General features: G+C 45.2%; 1 protein-coding gene across 1 annotated transcript in view; it reads right to left on the minus strand.

Moving 5' to 3' along the window:
* LOC147014185 (macrophage mannose receptor 1-like) overlaps nucleotides 1–17947 on the minus strand; it is an 88712-nt gene that overhangs the window by 30930 nt on the left and 39835 nt on the right. Inside the window, exons 11-12 of the mRNA XM_085851940.1 lie at nucleotides 15256–15401; nucleotides 3389–3500 (exon numbers count right to left, since the gene is read on the minus strand). Of these exons, the coding sequence (XP_085708066.1) occupies nucleotides 3389–3500; nucleotides 15256–15401 (258 nt within the window). The remainder of the gene's footprint in view (nucleotides 1–3388; nucleotides 3501–15255; nucleotides 15402–17947) is intronic.

The following is a 17947-nucleotide window of genomic DNA, read 5'->3' on the forward strand; positions in this document are numbered from 1 at the left end:
CATAGCCTCACTAATCGGTGATACTGAAGACCCGGTACCTATTTGCATCAGTACTTCACTGCCTTGAACCTCCAACCTCACAAGTGGTTTGGATTTAGCTTGGTTGCTCAATTTCTGAAAAGGACTGCATGTATCCTCTTCATTTTCCTCCTCTAACTGATATATCTGGTACTTATACTTTTTGCTCATTCCTTGTGGAGAGTTGTTCTTGCTCTGAGGAATGTTTTGGGTCTTCGGTTTCGAATGACAGACTCGTGAAAAGCGACCTTTTTTTGCCACATATATAGCAATGTACATTTCTAGCTGAACGCTCGCCCACTTGATTAGGAGTCGTCCACCCACAGAAATGACATTTTACTGTGGACACCCCCTCAAAAGATGAAGCGTGGTGGGTCTGGCGGATATTCAAACTCATCATCTTGTTTACTGCTCCCTGATCCCGCCCTACTCCGGTATGTTTGCGGGGATCCAATCCGTTTTTTTTCTGCCAATTCCATTGACAAAACTATATGCAGGGCCTTGTCGAAATCCAACGTTGCTTCCATCAGCAATTTGCATTGGATGTGGCCATTTGTTATTCCACAGACTAACCGATCCCATAGCATTTCCTCAACATTACCTCCATATTCACACTGTTCAGCCAATTTACTTAAGGCTGCTACATAATCCGAAATGGACTTACGCCCTTCTTGACTGCGGACATTCATCTTGCAGCGCTGCACGATCACCAACGGCTTCGGATTCCAGTGTTGTTCGATGACTTCAATCATCTCCGAAAACGGGACGTTTCCCAGTTTCCTTGGTGCGACCAAACTTGACGTGAGCTTGTATGTGGGTGCACCGCAAACACTCAGCATTATGGACCATTGTTTCTCCACACTCATAATGTCATTAACTGTGAAATAGTGCTGCATATGCTCCACATAAAGTGACCACTCTTCCTCTTTGGCTTTAAACTCTCCAATCGTGCCAAATGTGGCCACGACTTCAAGAAGAGAGAACAAGTCAGTCTCCAAGGAAAAATAATTTATCTTCGCTGCCAGATGTTCAGTTCTCCCAGAACCGAAACAGATATCATCAACAGGCAAAGAGAAATACAGATTACCAAAACGTCGCCATTGTCCAAAACTGCTTTATTCCGCACCACCGCACACGCAGTCTCGATCACAATATCCATGCATGTGCAGACGCAACAAAGCAATACATCACATTTTCCATTTTCCATTGCAAATTGTTGCAAGTGTAACCAAGATGGCAGAATGATTCCTACCATAGAGTGTTGATGTTCTACTATTTTCTCCCCCCATTTTTACATTAATTTTCCTTTACTCAAAGATGAAATTAAACATATCTGACCCAGCCTTTGAACAAGAGAACAGCTTGTTCTATTACTAAGTTATTTGACAAAGGTGAAATGATTTTTTTTTGTATACACCATGGTCAAGGCTCATGGAAGAGCTAGAGCAGAGTGGAAAGGGGGAAACACCAACACCAGAGTAGAAGTGAGAGTGAGATAAAGGGGAGGGGGAGAAGGGCATACATGGGTCTTCTTGTTCTTGTGTACGGCAGCTTCGCTGCTGGGGAAGCTATCATTTATTGGAAGTGCGACTGTGTCGCTGATGCAGTGCCCCTCTACCAGTACACACTGGTACTCATTTCGCCAACCTCGGAAGGATGACAGGCTGAGTCAACCCCCTGGTGTATTAATTCAGCAGCCAACGGGGCTTGAACTCAGGACCCTAAGATTCCAAGCCACCACACTAACCATAAAGCCAACAGCAGGCTCTACAAATGGGTGAACAATCTGCACACAAGCTGAATGAAACACAACAAGAAAAGAAAGGGGAAGGTGGAGATGAAACAGAAAAGGCCAACCGCCAACTCACAAATGAGAAGAGGTGAGGGAGTGGTTGAAAAAAAAAAATCAAAATAATCTTGGAAAGGGGAGTGCTTGGGAATTGGGTAATTTGGGGAAGAAGAGATCATGAGACTGAGTGACCTGAGGTAGTGGGGAACAGCGAGCTGTCTTGAAGCCCTGGAGGGAAGAACTGAACTGAACAGACAGGGGAAGTTTTTGTTTCCCCAGGTGAGAGAAAAGAAGAACAAATGAGTGGAGGTGAGCAGTGAGCCTGGATTTTGGGAGATTAAGAAGAAGATGGTTACTGGCAGACCGTGTGTACCCTGCAGAAACCTGGAAGGGACGGAGCCAAGAGAGGGCAGAGAGTGCAAGACAAAAAAAGTATGCAGTGGAAGATAAAGAAGCCATCAACCTGTCTGCGATGCAAAAGTAACAGGCCGAGACATTCAGCTTCATCGTGGGAGAGCCCAATGATTTTGAAGGACTTGTTTTCCAAGGCTTCAAAGAAGGGCAAAGTGTGAGGCAGGGGCACCAGCCCAAAGGAGGGAGCAGTGCTCCATCAAGCTGTGAATGAAGGCTTTGTCGGTGGTAAAAAGTACAGAGTGGCCAAGGAAAGACCTTGCATAACAAAGGATGTCCAGTTCATGATTGACTTTGGAGGTCATCTTCGATATTGTGGTTTGCCGAAGAAAGATAATGGCTGATGGGTCGGCCCAACCATTCGAGTGAGTGAATTTTGACAAGCCGATTGTTAAGGAAGTAGATGTAGTTAGGAAGTAGTTAAGGAGGATTTGCCAGATGGTCCCTCTGGACAGGCAGAATGTGAGTTTGAGATTTGTGAGGTTTGAAAGACATATTACAAGTGTAGTCTCTCTGTCTTCAACTGACATTTAATAATTATGGGTAGTTTGCAGAAGGAGGAACTTTTGCGAATGCCCTCCGTCTGAGTACTGTACATATAAATGGGAAAACAGAATGGAGAAGAAGAACATATGTTCAGTTTCATTTGATTGGCTGTGCACAACACCATGTAGGAGTGCTGATTCTAATGCTTGTGCTTTAACTGCAAAATGAATGCAAATTTTGAGTAAATCCACCTCCAGGTTTGGATAACAATCGATTAAATAACCTTAAAGACTTGTGACAGTTTTTTTGAAGAGGTGGTTCGATGGGCGAGGCTCATAGAAGAAGTAAATGACATAAGTCAGCAGGTTTACACAAGGAAAAGAGGTATAACACTAAAATGAGTTCCAATGGTAAGGGAAGGAACAGAATGGGAATCAGCCTGTGACCTGTGTGGAAGAGATCGTGGATGTGTGTATGATTGAGGGCATGACATAGTGATGAGCGGTGCATTTCAATAATTGAAGTGAGGGTAAGATACTGGACAGAGGGAGACTATTTCACAAGCAGGGGAACATGTGGATGGATGAATGAAGATGGGAAACTTGGGGAGGGTGAACAGGTGCGAATTTGGAAGTTCTCCCAGATTCACGATGTTGTTTAACGTGGAGAATTAAAAGTACTCACTCTGCTCGTCCACATTTGTGATGGAAACAAGATCTCCTCCCTCAGCCTTGCATGAATCCTGTGCATGTTTCCAGCTCTTGTGGTCTGCCCTTTGTGTAATCGGCAGATAGCACTGACATGAAAGGAAACAATTATGATGTGTGTGGGGAGGGGGTGAGGATTATAGAAAACATGAAATGCATACGTTTTGGAGCTGGAAGAGGCACAAAATGGATTGTTCTAGATTATGACATTATAGTTTACAAACTATATGAAATAGAGGGTCACTCTGTGCGAGTTGCCGACTCTGGATCCAGCAAAAGAGCCTCAGATCATCACGCCCCCTCTTCCATGTTTGACAGTTGGTGTCACACACTGAGGAACCATCCTTTCGCCTACTTGACAGTGTACAAAAACCCTGCGTGATGCACCGAAGATTTCAAATTTTGATTCGTCCGTCCTTAAGACCTTCTTCCAGTTTTCAGGAATCCACTGGTAGTGCTTCATGGCCCAGGCAAGCCTCTTTTTCTTATTTTGCCATCTCAGCAATGGCTTTCTTACTGCCACTCGACCTGTCAAACCTGCAGCTCGAAGTCTTCTCATCACAATTGAAACTGAGACTTCCTTACTTCGACCAGTGTTAAGCTGTGCTTGAAGCTGCTGTCCTGTGAACCGCCTATCACATAAGCTGTTGACTCTGAGAAACTTGTCTTCTGATTGCGTTGTAACTTTGGGTCTGCCAGACCTCTTCCTATCAGAGTTTCCTCCAGTTTTCAAGTGCCTTTTGATGGTGTAGGAAACTGTACTCACTGACACCTTGGCTACCTTTGCAATTTCGCCAAAGGAGAAAACGTACACTTTTAAGGGTTATAATGGTCTGTCTGTCTGTCTTCCTTTGTTAATTGTCTTTTTCTCGCCATTATGATTGCAATAAACTACTTCCTGCAGTACAATATTGTCCAAATAATGCTTCAGAGGGTGTAACAACACAGTCTGTTCCAACACTGCTTTTATACAGACAGAGGGTTTGTAACTAATCAACAAAAGTTAGGACACCTGTAGCAATTGTTTGCATCAACTTTCAAGGCTTAATTTACTTCCATTGCTGCAGAACAGCTGCAGTTTCTAACCCATTACTTGTTCCATGAAAAGGACTTTTTTTAACAACTCTGAAATTTACATTATTTGTCAGTTTTTGGTCACCTAAACTTTTTTTTTAACCTCTGGCAGTTTACGGCTTAGCTTTGTACCATTTCAGGTTATTCACTGGACTTGAACTGCTTAACTTTCAGTAAAAACTGAAAAATGGGGGTGTTCCAAAACTTTTAACCGGTGGGGTATATATATATATATATATATATATATATATATATATATATATATATATATATATATATATATATATATATATATATATATATATCTTCTTCTTCTTCTTCCTCTTTCGGCTTGCTCTCGTTAGGGGTCGCCACAACGGATCAACCGTCTCCATTTCGCTCTATCCTCCACATCTTCCATTGACACTCCAACCACCCGCATGTCCGCCCTCACCGTATCCATGAACCTCTTCTTTGGCCTTCCTCTTCTCCTCCTGCCTGGCGGCTCCATCTTCAACATCCTTCTCCCGATATACTCTGTTTCCCTCCTGTGCACATGTCCAAACCATCTCAGTCTCGCCTCTCTCACTTTGTCTCCAAACCGTCCTACCTGCGCTGTCCCTCTAATATACTCATTCCTTATCCTGTCCATCCTCATCACTCCCAACGAGAATCGCAGCATCTTTAACTCTGCCACCTCCAGCTCCGCTTCCTGTCTTTTTGTTAGTGCCACCGCCTCCAAACCATACAACATAGCTGGTCTCACTACCGTCTTATATACTTTCCCCTTCACTCTTGCAGCTACCCTTCTGTCACCAATCACTCCTGCAACTCTTCTCCACCCACTCCATCCTGCCTGCACTCTCTTTTTCACTTCTCTCCCACACTCTCCGTTACTTTGGACAGTTGATCCCAAGTATTTAAACCAATCCACCTTCTCCACCTCAACTCCTTGCAACCGCACCATACCACCACCCTCCCTCTCATTTATGCACATGTACTCCGTCTTACTCCGACTGACTATCATTCCCCCTTCTCTCCAGTGCGTACCTCCACCACTCGAGGCTCGCCTCAGCCTGCTCCCTACTCTCCCTACAGATCATGATGTCATTCGCGAACATCATAGTGATTGGGGACTCCTGTCTGATCCCGTCCGTCAACCTGTCCATCACCATTGCAAACAGGAAAGGGCTCAGAGTCGATCCTTGGTGCAATCCCACTTTTACCTTAAACCGGTCCGTCATTCCTACCGCACACCTCACCGCTGTCACACTGTCCTCATACATAACCTGCACAATCCTCACATACTTCTCCACCACTCCCGACTTCCTCAAACAATACCACAGCTCCTCTCTTGGCACCCTATCACAAGCTTTCTCTAAATCCACAAACACACAATGTAACTCCTTCTGGCCTTCCCTATACTTCTCCATCAACATTCTCAAAGCAAACATCACATCAGTGGTGCTCTTTCCTGGCATAAACCCATATTGCTGCTCACAGATCGTCACCTCTCCTCTCAACCGAGCTTCCACTACTCTTTCCCACAACTTCATGGTGTGGCTTAACAACTTTATCCCTCTGTAATTTCCACAGCTCTGCACATCACCCTTATTCTTAAAAATCAGTACCAGTACACTTAATCTCCACTCCTCCGGCATCTTCTCGCTTTCCAAGACTTTATTAAACAATCTGGTTAACAACCCCACTGCCATCTCTCCTAAGCACTTCCATGCCTCCACTGGTATACCATCTGGGCCAACCGCCTTTCCACTTTTCATCTTCTTCATAGCAGTCCTCACTTCATCCTTACTGATCCACCCCACTTCCAGATTCACTATCTCCACCTCTTCCAATCTCAATCTCAATCTCCACCTCTTCCAATCTCAATCTCAATCTCAATCTCCACCTCTTCCAATCTCAATCTCAATCTCAATCTCCACCTCTTCCAATCTCAATCTCAATCTCAATCTCCACCTCTTCCAATCTCAATCTCAATCTCCACCTCTTCCAATCTCAATCTCAATCTCCACCTCTTCCAATCTCAATCTCAATCTCAATCTCTCTCAATCTCTCTCAATCTCTCTCAATCTCTCTCAATCTCTCTCAATCTCTCTCACACTCTCTCTCACACTCTCTCTCTCTCACACTCACTCTCTCTCACACTCACTCTCTCTCACACTCTCTCTCACACTCACTCTCTCTCCCACTCACTCTCACACTCTCTCTCACACTCTCTCTCACACTCTCTCTCACACTCTCTCTCACACTCTCTCTCTCTCTCTCTCACTCTCTCACTCTCTCTCTCACTCTCTCTCTCTCTCTCTCTTTCTCTCTCTCTTTCTCTCTTTCTCTCTTTCTCTCTCTTTTTCATCAGCTCCTCAAAGTACTCCATCCACCTTCTCAACACACTCTCCTCGCTCGTCAGCACATTCCCATTTGCATCCTTTATCACCCCAACCTGCAGCACATCCTTCCCAGCTCAGTACCTCTGTCTTGCCAATCGGTATAAATCCTTTTCCCCTTCTTTTGTATCCAACTTCTCATACAGCTCGTCATATGCCTTTTCCTTGGCCTTTGCCACCTCTCTTTTTGCCTTTCGACGCCACTCCTTGTACTCCTGCCGACTTTCTTCATCTCTCTGACTATCCCACTTCTTTTTCGCCAACCCCTTCTTCCTTATACTTTCCTGTACTTCCTCATTCCACCACCAAGTCTCCTTATCTTCCTTCCTCTGTCCAGATGTCACACCAAGTATATATACATATATATATATATATATATATATATATATATATATATATATATATACATACATACTGTATATATATATATATATATATATATACATATATATATATATATATATATATATATACATACATACTGTATATATATATATATATATATATATATATATATATATATATATATAAACCCATATTGCTTGTATGCTCTCTGAGATATCGCTCTCTGAGATATTGAGTATATAAATATATCCATCCATCCACTGGGACCATACTCTGTGCAGAGCGTTGGTGCTGCCAAAGTAGTCTCCTTGGCTATTGGGTACAATCCTGGACAGGTCGCCACTCCGACACAGGATACCAGCATGCTGGCACTCATTTTGCCGACCTCGGAAGGATGACAGGCAGAGTCAACCCCACCTGGTATTAATTCAACAGCCGAGTGGGATTTGAACTCAGGATACTCGGATCCTAAGCCCACCACCCTAACCATTAAGCCAACACCAGGCATATTAATATATACACATATACATATACACATATATATATATATATATATATATATATATATATATATATATATATATATATATATATATATATATATATATATATATATTGTTGCAGATTCGCGCCCGCCGGCGTGCGGACGGCCACGTAACTCGAATCGCGGCACGTCGCCCACCGGACGGACAATCCAGTCGTGACCCTCTCGGCCTAACGCCGGGAACCAGTTACGGGTGGACCTTTCGGTCTCACCGCGATTGAGCCAATCAGCCCCCGCGTGGGATAGGGTTGCTCGCCAAATTCGAACTACCTAAGTACCCACGCGGAGGGTAGACCGGGCGATCGCACCTCGCCGCAGGTCGACTTCGGACACGGGCCACTTAAGCGACCCGTTCCGTACTATCAGAATAACCGAGCGGTGTTATCGTCGACCTCGACGGTTCGATTAATTATCGGGCGTATTCAGCCCACTACCAACCCTTTACGTGAAGCAAGATGAGGATTCAATGGAGGAAAAGACGAAGCGAAGCAGGAGAACAGTTCAACAATAAAGCACATTTATTCGCGGCACACGGGAAGCACACAAATACAATTCCACCAAAAGCACACAAAAAAAAAAGAAAACACAATTCCATTTACACAAAAAGCAAATATAAAAGTGAAAACACAGTGCAGAGCTAATACCGACTACCGAGCACACGGCAACACTTATACAATTCTACTTCACAGACGGCGCCGACAACACATACCCAAAACCAAGGAAAGAATATCCCCAAGAATGAGGCGGGCCTGAGGCCGAGACCGGGTCGCGCCTACCCGTCTGGTGATGAGACGCGGAGCGGCGATGGCCCCGCAACCCGCGGGCCTCGTGGACGGTGTCTGGTAGGGGGTGGGAACGGGGCCCCCTTGGTCGCACTATCTCAGCGCGGGGGGAAACAGGAGGGGGTTGCTGATGCTCGGGGTATAGAGGATCTTTATTATCCCTGGTGTGCGTCTCCACCTCGGCCAGGTCGCGCTGCCGGCCTCCCTCGGGCGTGCAGCTCCCGGCACCGACGCGAGCACCCCCTCGTCCGACTCTCTTCAGCTTCTCCAGCCACTGCAGGCTTCGGGCTCCAGACTTCCACACTCGTCCCCTCCGTTCCGACTCCTTCTCGTTCTCGTTCTCCTTTTCGTTCTCGTTCTCGTTCTCGTTCTCTCTTTTTCTTTCACGTTCTCCTCTTTCTGACTGACGAACACCGTCCTTTTATCCCCCCGTAACTTCGCCTTTGACCCCCTCCCTTTGACCTTTCACCTCGCTCCCCATTGGCCCGAGAAAAAGTGGTCGTGAAGGCTTTTTGATCCACAAATTTGCATATATCGATCGCCCTGGGGGCGGGGCCAATTCGCCCCTCGCTCACCGATTGGACGGCAAAAAGTGGGCGTGTGTCGTTTTTGATCCGTTTTTGAAGCACAAAATCCGTGATTTTGTACACGCTGTTCGACGCGCGTTCTGCATGAGTCCAACACCGGTACCCACAGCGGGGCAAGAACGGTGGCGATGCTACGGTTGCGAGGTGTGACGGGAAGGTCGTGGCGGTTGTGGTGAAGCGGCGTTGTGGTTGGTGGTTGATGTTGTGGTTGTGATCATGGCGGTTGGTCCAAAATAAAGATAGTAAAAGAAAAACGGCTATCCTGAAGAGTCGCAGCTCGCATAAATGACATGTATTCCCACTAGACAACGGGTTTGGGCCTAACTACACATGCACTTACCGAGATACCTCACCTAAGGGACCTGAATGGTGGTTTGCGAATTTGGTAACCACAACAATATATATATATATATATATATATATATATATATATATATATATATATATATATATATATACATATATACATGTGGCTGTGGCCACTGGTCCTATCACTGTCTCCTCTGTTGAATAATTCATCTTCTCTTATTTTATCTATGCCTTTCATTATCTGAAACATCTCCATCATTTCTCCTCACAACCGCCTCCTTTCTCGTGTGTAAAGCCCTGTCTCCTTCAGCCGCTCTCCATAGCTGAGTCTAGCTCGGCCTGGAATCGATCTGGTAGCCCTACGCAGAACCCTCTCTCTGGCATCTATGTATTTCTGGAACTGTACCAAAACTGCACACAATATTCTAGATGTGGCCTCACCAAAATATGAGTGTGTGAGTGTGTGTGAGAGAGAACATATTGTTCCGAATTTCTGCCCGCCCGCCGTGTGAACGACCGCGTCAACTAATAGCGGCCGGTTCGCCCACCGAACGAGCAATTCAGTCGTGACTTTCCGGAACAATGCCGGGAACCAGTCACGGGTGGGTTATTAATCCCACCATGGCCCAGTCCGTATTCTACCCGCGCGAAATAGGGTCAATCGCCGAATATCAATATACCTAAGTACTCGCGCGGGTAACCTAGCGAGGGACCATACCTCGGCGGAGGCCTGCTTGGACACGAACCGCTTAAGCGGTCCGTTCCGTTCTGAGATAACCGAGCGAGTATTATCGCCCGACCTCGCCAGATCCGATTCTATTTATCGGTTATTTAAAAACCAACTAGTATTCCGAAAGCAAGATAGCAGTTCAATTTGGGGGAAAAAAAGACATGACGAATGGGTTAACATTCACACGAGCACATTTATTATTTTACACAGATGTACATATACAGCCAGGAATGCAAAACACTAACATGCACGTTTACAGAACAAAAGCAAAGCAAAAGGTGCTACAACCGTCTATAAGCAATTATGTACAGTCACTTAACAGTTGTACTTGACGGGACTCGGCGCCACATCATTCATTCAAAAGAAAAGGAAAATACCCCATCAAAGGCAATGGGGTCAGGCTGGGCCCGTAGATCTTTATGGTGTGGGAGTTGGCAGACCGAACGAGTCCCACGAGACCTTTGCAGGTTACCTGCACCCTCGTGGTGCCTTGTGGTGTGAGCCTCGACGTCCCGTCCCCACGACAGCTAGCGTAGCCGCGCTTGAGCTCGGGCCTTCCTGACGGCCGGCGAGCTCTCTCCGGCTCTCCTAACACGAGCGCGCAGGTTCGCGCGACACCGCTGGCAGAGCTGCGCTTCCAGTCCGCGTCTTCTTCACGACGCCCGGACTCTCCACCGACTGCAAGCTCCAACGAACGGGTCGCTCCACAGACCACTTCTCCACAGAAGAAGTCCACCAAGACTTCCACCCGACTCCTTCCACCAAGACCACCAGAAGAGAAGAGGAGAAGAAGAAAAAGAAGAAGAGAAGAAGACCGACTTGGCGCTCTGCGTGCCCTCATATTCCCCACGCTCCGCCCTCCGCTCTCGCCCCGCCCTCCTTCCAGCTCCTGTGGGAAGCTTCCAGAAGGGAGGCGTTTTCCACTTCCAACCCTCTCGCCCCCCCCCCCTCGAGGCGCGTGGGGGACGAGGAAATCATTGCGGTGACCCTGCAGCCTAGGGACATTCATTCTAGTCCATGGGCCCAGGCATATATCGGTAGCATCTGGGAAACCAAACTTTAGGGCTACTAAGTTATTGGTAGGGACTATATGATTATTTCAATATGTGATAACCGTTCCAGAAGAGCAGCTTAGTGTATGTATTTTGCATTTTTACCATTTTATCATTCTGAGATATTGATGTTTTGGGGGAAAATCACACAATGGACTATTGACACATCCCATGAAGGTAATATCATTCAATAACAGCTCAGGATATCCAGATTTGTTTGCCTTTTCGCTTTCATTATGCAGAGGGTGGGTACATTCCAGAGATGAAAACTACCAATAAGCTGCCAGTCTGCAATGGTTATCACATCAAAATATGATCTATATATATACACCAATTCAAAAATCATAACTAGGATTGGTTTCCTTAGATGGTACCGACAAGTGGAATTTCTGGCCTGGGCCCATGGACTATTCCCCCAAAATCAGGCCCCCACCCTACTTCATCTTTGACCTCAGGCTCGAATCGCACCTCCCCCATACGAAAGCGCGGGAAAAGCAGGAGGGAAAATCCGTGCGCCATCGGAATACCTTCTTATTTCCCATGGCGTTATTGGAACCCCTTGTTCCTTTTCCTTGGTAGAGATGGTTTTATAAGCGGAGAGGGTTGCCGCTGGGTTGTGGAGAAGGTGATCGGTAGTGGGCGTCGCGGGGAAGGTGGTTAGGTGATTGGCGTAATTGTGGTTGGCGTTGTGGTTGAGGGGATTGGGATGGCGTGGTTTGTTGAGAGGCGCGTGTGGTTGTGGTGGTGGAAGGACGGTGGGTCTGAAGCGGTTGTTTGAGAGCGATGTTGGTGGTGGTGGTCCAAAATAACGATAGTGAAAGAAAAACGGCTATCTCAAAGATCACAGCCCTGTGACACAAATAATTCCCATTAAACAACATTGAGGAAATCTAACTGAACACAGACTTATCGATCTAACTGAACTGAGGACCTTTATGGTGTTCTGCGAATTTCCACAGCCGTAACAATATATATATATATATATATATATATATATATATATATATATATATATATATATATATATATATATATATATATATATTTGACATACATATGTATAGATATACTCGATGACCCATGAACCCGTTGGGTTCCCGTTGTGACAGCGGCTGATGAAAAAAATCAATTCAAGAAAAAAAAAGATAGCTCCAGCGAACTACACCGCTGAGGTTGTTTGCATTGATCAAATAATCCCAAAGGGTACTTGACTGAATCGGGAATTGATTTTTTAATAATTTTTTCATTGCCTGATTTGAATGAAACTTGATACTGCACACCGCAGGAGAATGGTAAGTAACGTGGCACTAAATTTTTTGCGCTCTCGTGTACCGTTTTGGCTGTATTTCGGGAACATATATATACTGAAATGCAAAAGAAACTTACCACCTTTTAAACCTTCAAATATCAACAATAACACTGCGTGTAGTAAATGTGTGAACTTATTTGTGGACAATAGTGTCCTCACTGTCAGACAAAATGGTCATGGATGGTCACTTGAACCTTCAATGATCATTTCATAGCACAGCTGTTGAACAGCCGTTTTGACTGTCAGTGATTAGCCAAGGGGTACGGGATGATTTTAATGAGCTGCACGTGATGTCTTGATGTTGGCTTTAAAAAGGCCAGTGTAAAATGGGCATTTCAATCAACATGCCACGATTGTCAAGGGATCAACGGCCGTGTGCCTTGGGCATACTGAAAGGCGGATTGAGCTACCGTGAGGTGGCATGTCGCCTTGGCTGTTCACATCAGACGATATCGGCCCTGGTGGACAGAGACACCCTCCACAACTCTGCAGATGACAGACCTCGATCAGGGAGGCCAAGAGTCACCACTGCAAGGCAGGACAGGCAGATGGTCCTAAGTCAGATGGCTTCAGACATTGAGGACTGAGTGGGACAGAATCCAGCAGCAATCCATCCAAAGACTGGTAGGCAGTATGCACCGACGATGCACTGCCTGTATCCAAAACAATGGTGGCGACACACGCTATTGAAAGGGGACTGACATTGCACCCTGTGCTGTTCTGTACTGTAGAACAAACTTATGGGATGGTGTATCTTGGTCAAAAACTTGACATGTCATCAATAAAATGCCAATGTTTCAATTAGCAATTGTTGGTTTGTTTTATTTTGAACTGTTACAATTTTATTACATTTCAAACAAGTGGTAAGTTTCTTTTGGGTTTCAGTATACATACAAACATACATACATACATACATACAAGATGAGAGTTTTAGTAATATATCGAATATATACATATATATATATATATATATATATGTATTGTTTCGGATATGAAACCATATGCATTCAAACATACAGATGTCCCAAAAGTCAGTTATCCCGTTAAGTACATGTGAAGACAGGTCCCATTTGTCTAGTGGGAGAATCAAAGGTGTGCGTTGCGATGTTTTTTTAGTGAGGTTAAATAAATCTTTACCATCCAACAAACATCCAACAAACATCCAACAACCAACCAAGGTACCTTCCAGCACTTGCAACCCTCACCTTACTGGCCACAGCATACAGGGCAAAAACGTCCAGTCCGCCGTTCCTTTGCGCTTCCACAAACGTTCCTTTTCAACGTTAGATCTTCCCCTTGATGAGTCCACACGCGTGGAGGGGGGGGGGGCTCCCGGTTTGGCCGAGGTCCCGCCCAGGAAGGGCGGACCCCATGAAGACCCTGTCCAATCAGGGCGAACAGTGACGTCTGTTCCATAGAACCCCCGCCCCGTTCAGGGAGGTCTATAACTGACAACAAGAACCTCAGTTCAGTGAGTTATGTGTGGGCAAAGTCAGCTCTGGATTCGTTGGAGCATCCGTTGCAGTTCTGTTGGGGCATTCGTTGGAGGATTCGTTGCAGTTCTGTGTGGAGTGTTCGTTGGAGTTTTGCTGGGTCTTGTCTGCGGCCCTGATTCTCGCCCTGGGACTCCGACTACTCGACTCGAGTTCCTCCGCGGGCACGAGCCCCACGCGTGTGACCGTTGGCCGAGCTGCACGACTATTGGCTGGTGTCGCACCGTGGAGCACCCATCCCTCCAACGTCCGGTACCCAAGTGAACTGCGACCCCTAGCTCGTCTCTCTCCCTGGCTGCAAGGGTCCAACAAAACACCTGGGTTTTATTTTCGTCTGTGTGTGTTTCCGTGTGTGGCGCCGTCTCGAAGTAGAACTGTTTAAGTGTTTATTCCATCATTGTAAATCTTGCTGTGTATATTCCTGATAAGCTTGCTCTGTTGTAAATAAACCATTATTAGAAATGTTCCCAGTTCGTTTCCGTCCTTTCTTTCATTGGTCCAGCATGGTTCGGATGTGAGTTTTAGCCGGGTCTTTATACCCGATAATCGGTTCATCCAAGCCGGTACGTTCCTGACAGGCCCGCTCGACTGCATCCAAACCGGAAAGGTAGTTGGCAGCTGCTGTCGGTAGAGTGATCCGGTTCGGGCAAGACGTGCTGAGGGCGTGCATCCCTGGTAGCCGAGCCCGCGTGGTTATTAGGTAAATTGGTTCCAGACAAAAAGACCCTACGCCGCGCGGTCGAGATATTGGCGTTCCACGGTCGGTTCAGCGACCTGCCGGCTCACGGATTTATATGTAGCGACGGCCTACAATTCCGGGGAGTCTGGTGGGAGACGACGTAACCTCCCCCACCTAGTAGTCATTCTCGCCACTGGACCCCGGCCCGCAACAATATATATGTATTTAAAGTGACTATGATTAAATTCAAAACAATACTTAATGTCTAAAAAAAAGTCTTACACGGTTGCCCATTAGGACATAAAGTCTAAAAGCAATGTCAATAGTTTGTGTTTAGAGTCAGGTAAAAACACCATTTTCTTGTTTTAATACCATACCATCCACAATGGGGTTTTCACCTGCGTGCCACTCCATCAGGTTGTTCGTAAAATATCCATAACCATGTAAAACATATAATTCCCAACTATATTGATCATATTTTTTTTTATCATGACACTAATATACGAGAGTAACTGGAAACACACAGCACAACACAACACACAACAACACAACACACCTTGTTGTTGAAAAGTTTCCATTTCCATGGGCAGCCTCCCTGTGGCATGTTTAATGATGGCTGAATTGGAGTAAGTGTGGTGATGTTGGGATTATGGAAAATGAACGTTCTTCGATCTTCACATCCTGCATTGTGCCTGATCTTCCCTGCACATGGATTATTATTATTATTAGTATTATTATTATTATTATTTTTAGCAATGGAAGACAACAAAAACGTCATCAAATTAAGAACAAGTTAGCTTCAGCATAAAAAACTCCAAAAAAAAAAACATTACGAAAAGCAATCTCTGGAAAATGTTGATTAAAGTTAATCAGGAAGTCACCAGATTTACGATGTAGGTCAGGAAGTTGCCGGACTTCCTATGTAGGGATGCATAGGTTTAATACAACACAAATCCTCAAAATAATACACCAAGATACAAACTTTTCAAACTATAAATTACCTAAAAGTCATCTGTGGAGGATGTCCCATCCAATAACACTGATGAAACTTTTGGACAGCATCGCTGAGCTACAAAGGTGACTGACCTAAAATAGTCCATTTGTCATTCTTTTTTTTCTCTTCAGACAGCTTTACTCAAAATTGGTTTAAACTCAGGGAGACTCTAAAGACCCTAAAGACCCGTATGACCCTTAATACCCAAAAACCACAAAGATCATCAAAACACTCAAGACCCTAAAGACCACAAGACCCTTCAGACACCCAAGAACTTTGTCTGTCATAAGTGGTGGATTTGGTTATACGGCAGAGTTGGTCATCTGGTAAAGTTGGCCAGAAGCAAGAAGGCTATTGATTTTGAGGTCAAAAGGTCGACGTAGGCCAAAGGTTAACAACTTAGGTCGAATTTCTAAAATGCTCCATTTTCATCCAATTGACTTGAAATTTAAAGAGGATTTGCATATTCAGTCATGGTTTAAACCACCAAATGTTTTTGAGGTCAACATAAGCCAAAAGGCCAACACAGACAAACGGTCAACAACGTCTAGCTGAAATTTCTAAAATCCAAAATTTTCATTCGATTGACTTGAAATTTGTACAGGATTGGCATATCGTGTCAAGGAATTCAACAACCAGTTATTTTTGACGTCTAAAGGTCAAAAGGTCAGCATAAGGTCAGGTCAGGTCAGGTATGGGAGCATGCACCAAAGCAGCGCGTCGCTGTGTCCACTCTCCACCGGTACTCCAGGGGCCTCTGGCTGGCCACCCCCCAGGCAAATGCCTGGCCCATCCCCATCTCCTTGAGATGCTGATCAACCTACTGCAAACAAGAGGCGCATGGTCGGACCATTGGCCTAATCCACTCCCTCGCTGAGAAAATTTGGTGAGCAGGATCAGCGTCAGGAAAAGGAGCCACATGTCCATATAGCCGCAGCCGACGCTCACGGATTATGCAAGTAAGAAATCTCATTTGAGTCTCTCTCAGGAACCACTCGTTGTACACAAAGTCCAACCAGGAATAGCCAAGGATTCTCTGAGAAGACCTGGTACCAAACAAATTAAGTCTTCATCTCAAATGCCTGGTCAGTGTCAAAGTCTCACATCCATAGAGCAAGACTAGAGGCACCAAGGACCTGAAGACTCAGACTTTAGTCCTGCACAGGTGCCGAGAGCGCCACACACCATGATCCAGTGAATCCATGACTCCTCAGGCCCAACCCAGACATCTGTTGACCTCTGGCTCACAGCCAGCAGAGGCATGAATATCACTGCCAAGGTAAGTGAACCTCTCCATGACCTCAACATCCTCACCACAAACAGGTACAGACAAGGCAGCAGCATCCAAGATGTCATTGAAAGCCTGGATCTTAGTTTTCACCCAGGAAACACATAATCCCAATGGCTCCGACTCCTCATTCAGCACCTAAAGGGGCTCCAAAAGGATATCCAGAGTCTCCACAAAGACGACTGCATCATCTGCGAAATCAAGGTCGGAGATCTTCACATTCCCAGATGATGCACCGCAACTTGATCTCTCTGACATCCTCCCCAGAATCCAGTCCATACAAGCATTGAAAAGTGTGGGGGGCAATACACACCGCAAATTAAATCCAGTACCAACTGGAAATAAGGCAGAGAAAGTATCACCACGAACGCATTATCCGATCAGTATGAACATTTTTGAGGGTCATCTAGGGCTATATTGTTTGGGGGGAAAAAATTGATGACATCATCAGTCATGTGGATCAGCAGCCATATTCTTTTTAACATGAAAAACTTCAAAAATCTTCATCGAAAAGGCCGAACAAATCAAGGCAAAACTTTACAGGTATGATCACCTGTCCATGAGGAACTAAAAGTTCTTGAACCATGACATCACCTATCACATAATTTGGCAGCTATATTGGATTTACCCTCAAACATTTAAAAATCATCTTCTTCAGAACGGCTTGACAGATTGAGGGCAAAGTTCACCCACATATTCCCAAAGCCTTGTGGATACCAGGGTTTACGAATAATTAATAGGTCACATGGTCTGGCAGTCGGAATTATTTAATATTTTGAATCTGGATTCAGGGATTTGAATGAAACTTGGTACAAGTATGTATAATGATGTCATTATGTGGGTGGAGGCATACCTGAAGACGTCGCTACATAAAAGAGTGCCATTGTAGTTTTAACATAATATTATGATCTGTTGATTATATTATGTGTGCTTAGTGGGTATTTTCCCAGAAAAATATGATGTGTT

The sequence above is a fragment of the Eptatretus burgeri genome, chromosome 13 (assembly GCF_056783735.1).
Source record: "Eptatretus burgeri isolate ZD-2024b chromosome 13, Ebu_testis_v1, whole genome shotgun sequence".
In the NCBI taxonomy this organism is placed as follows: Eukaryota; Metazoa; Chordata; class Myxini; order Myxiniformes; family Myxinidae; genus Eptatretus; species Eptatretus burgeri.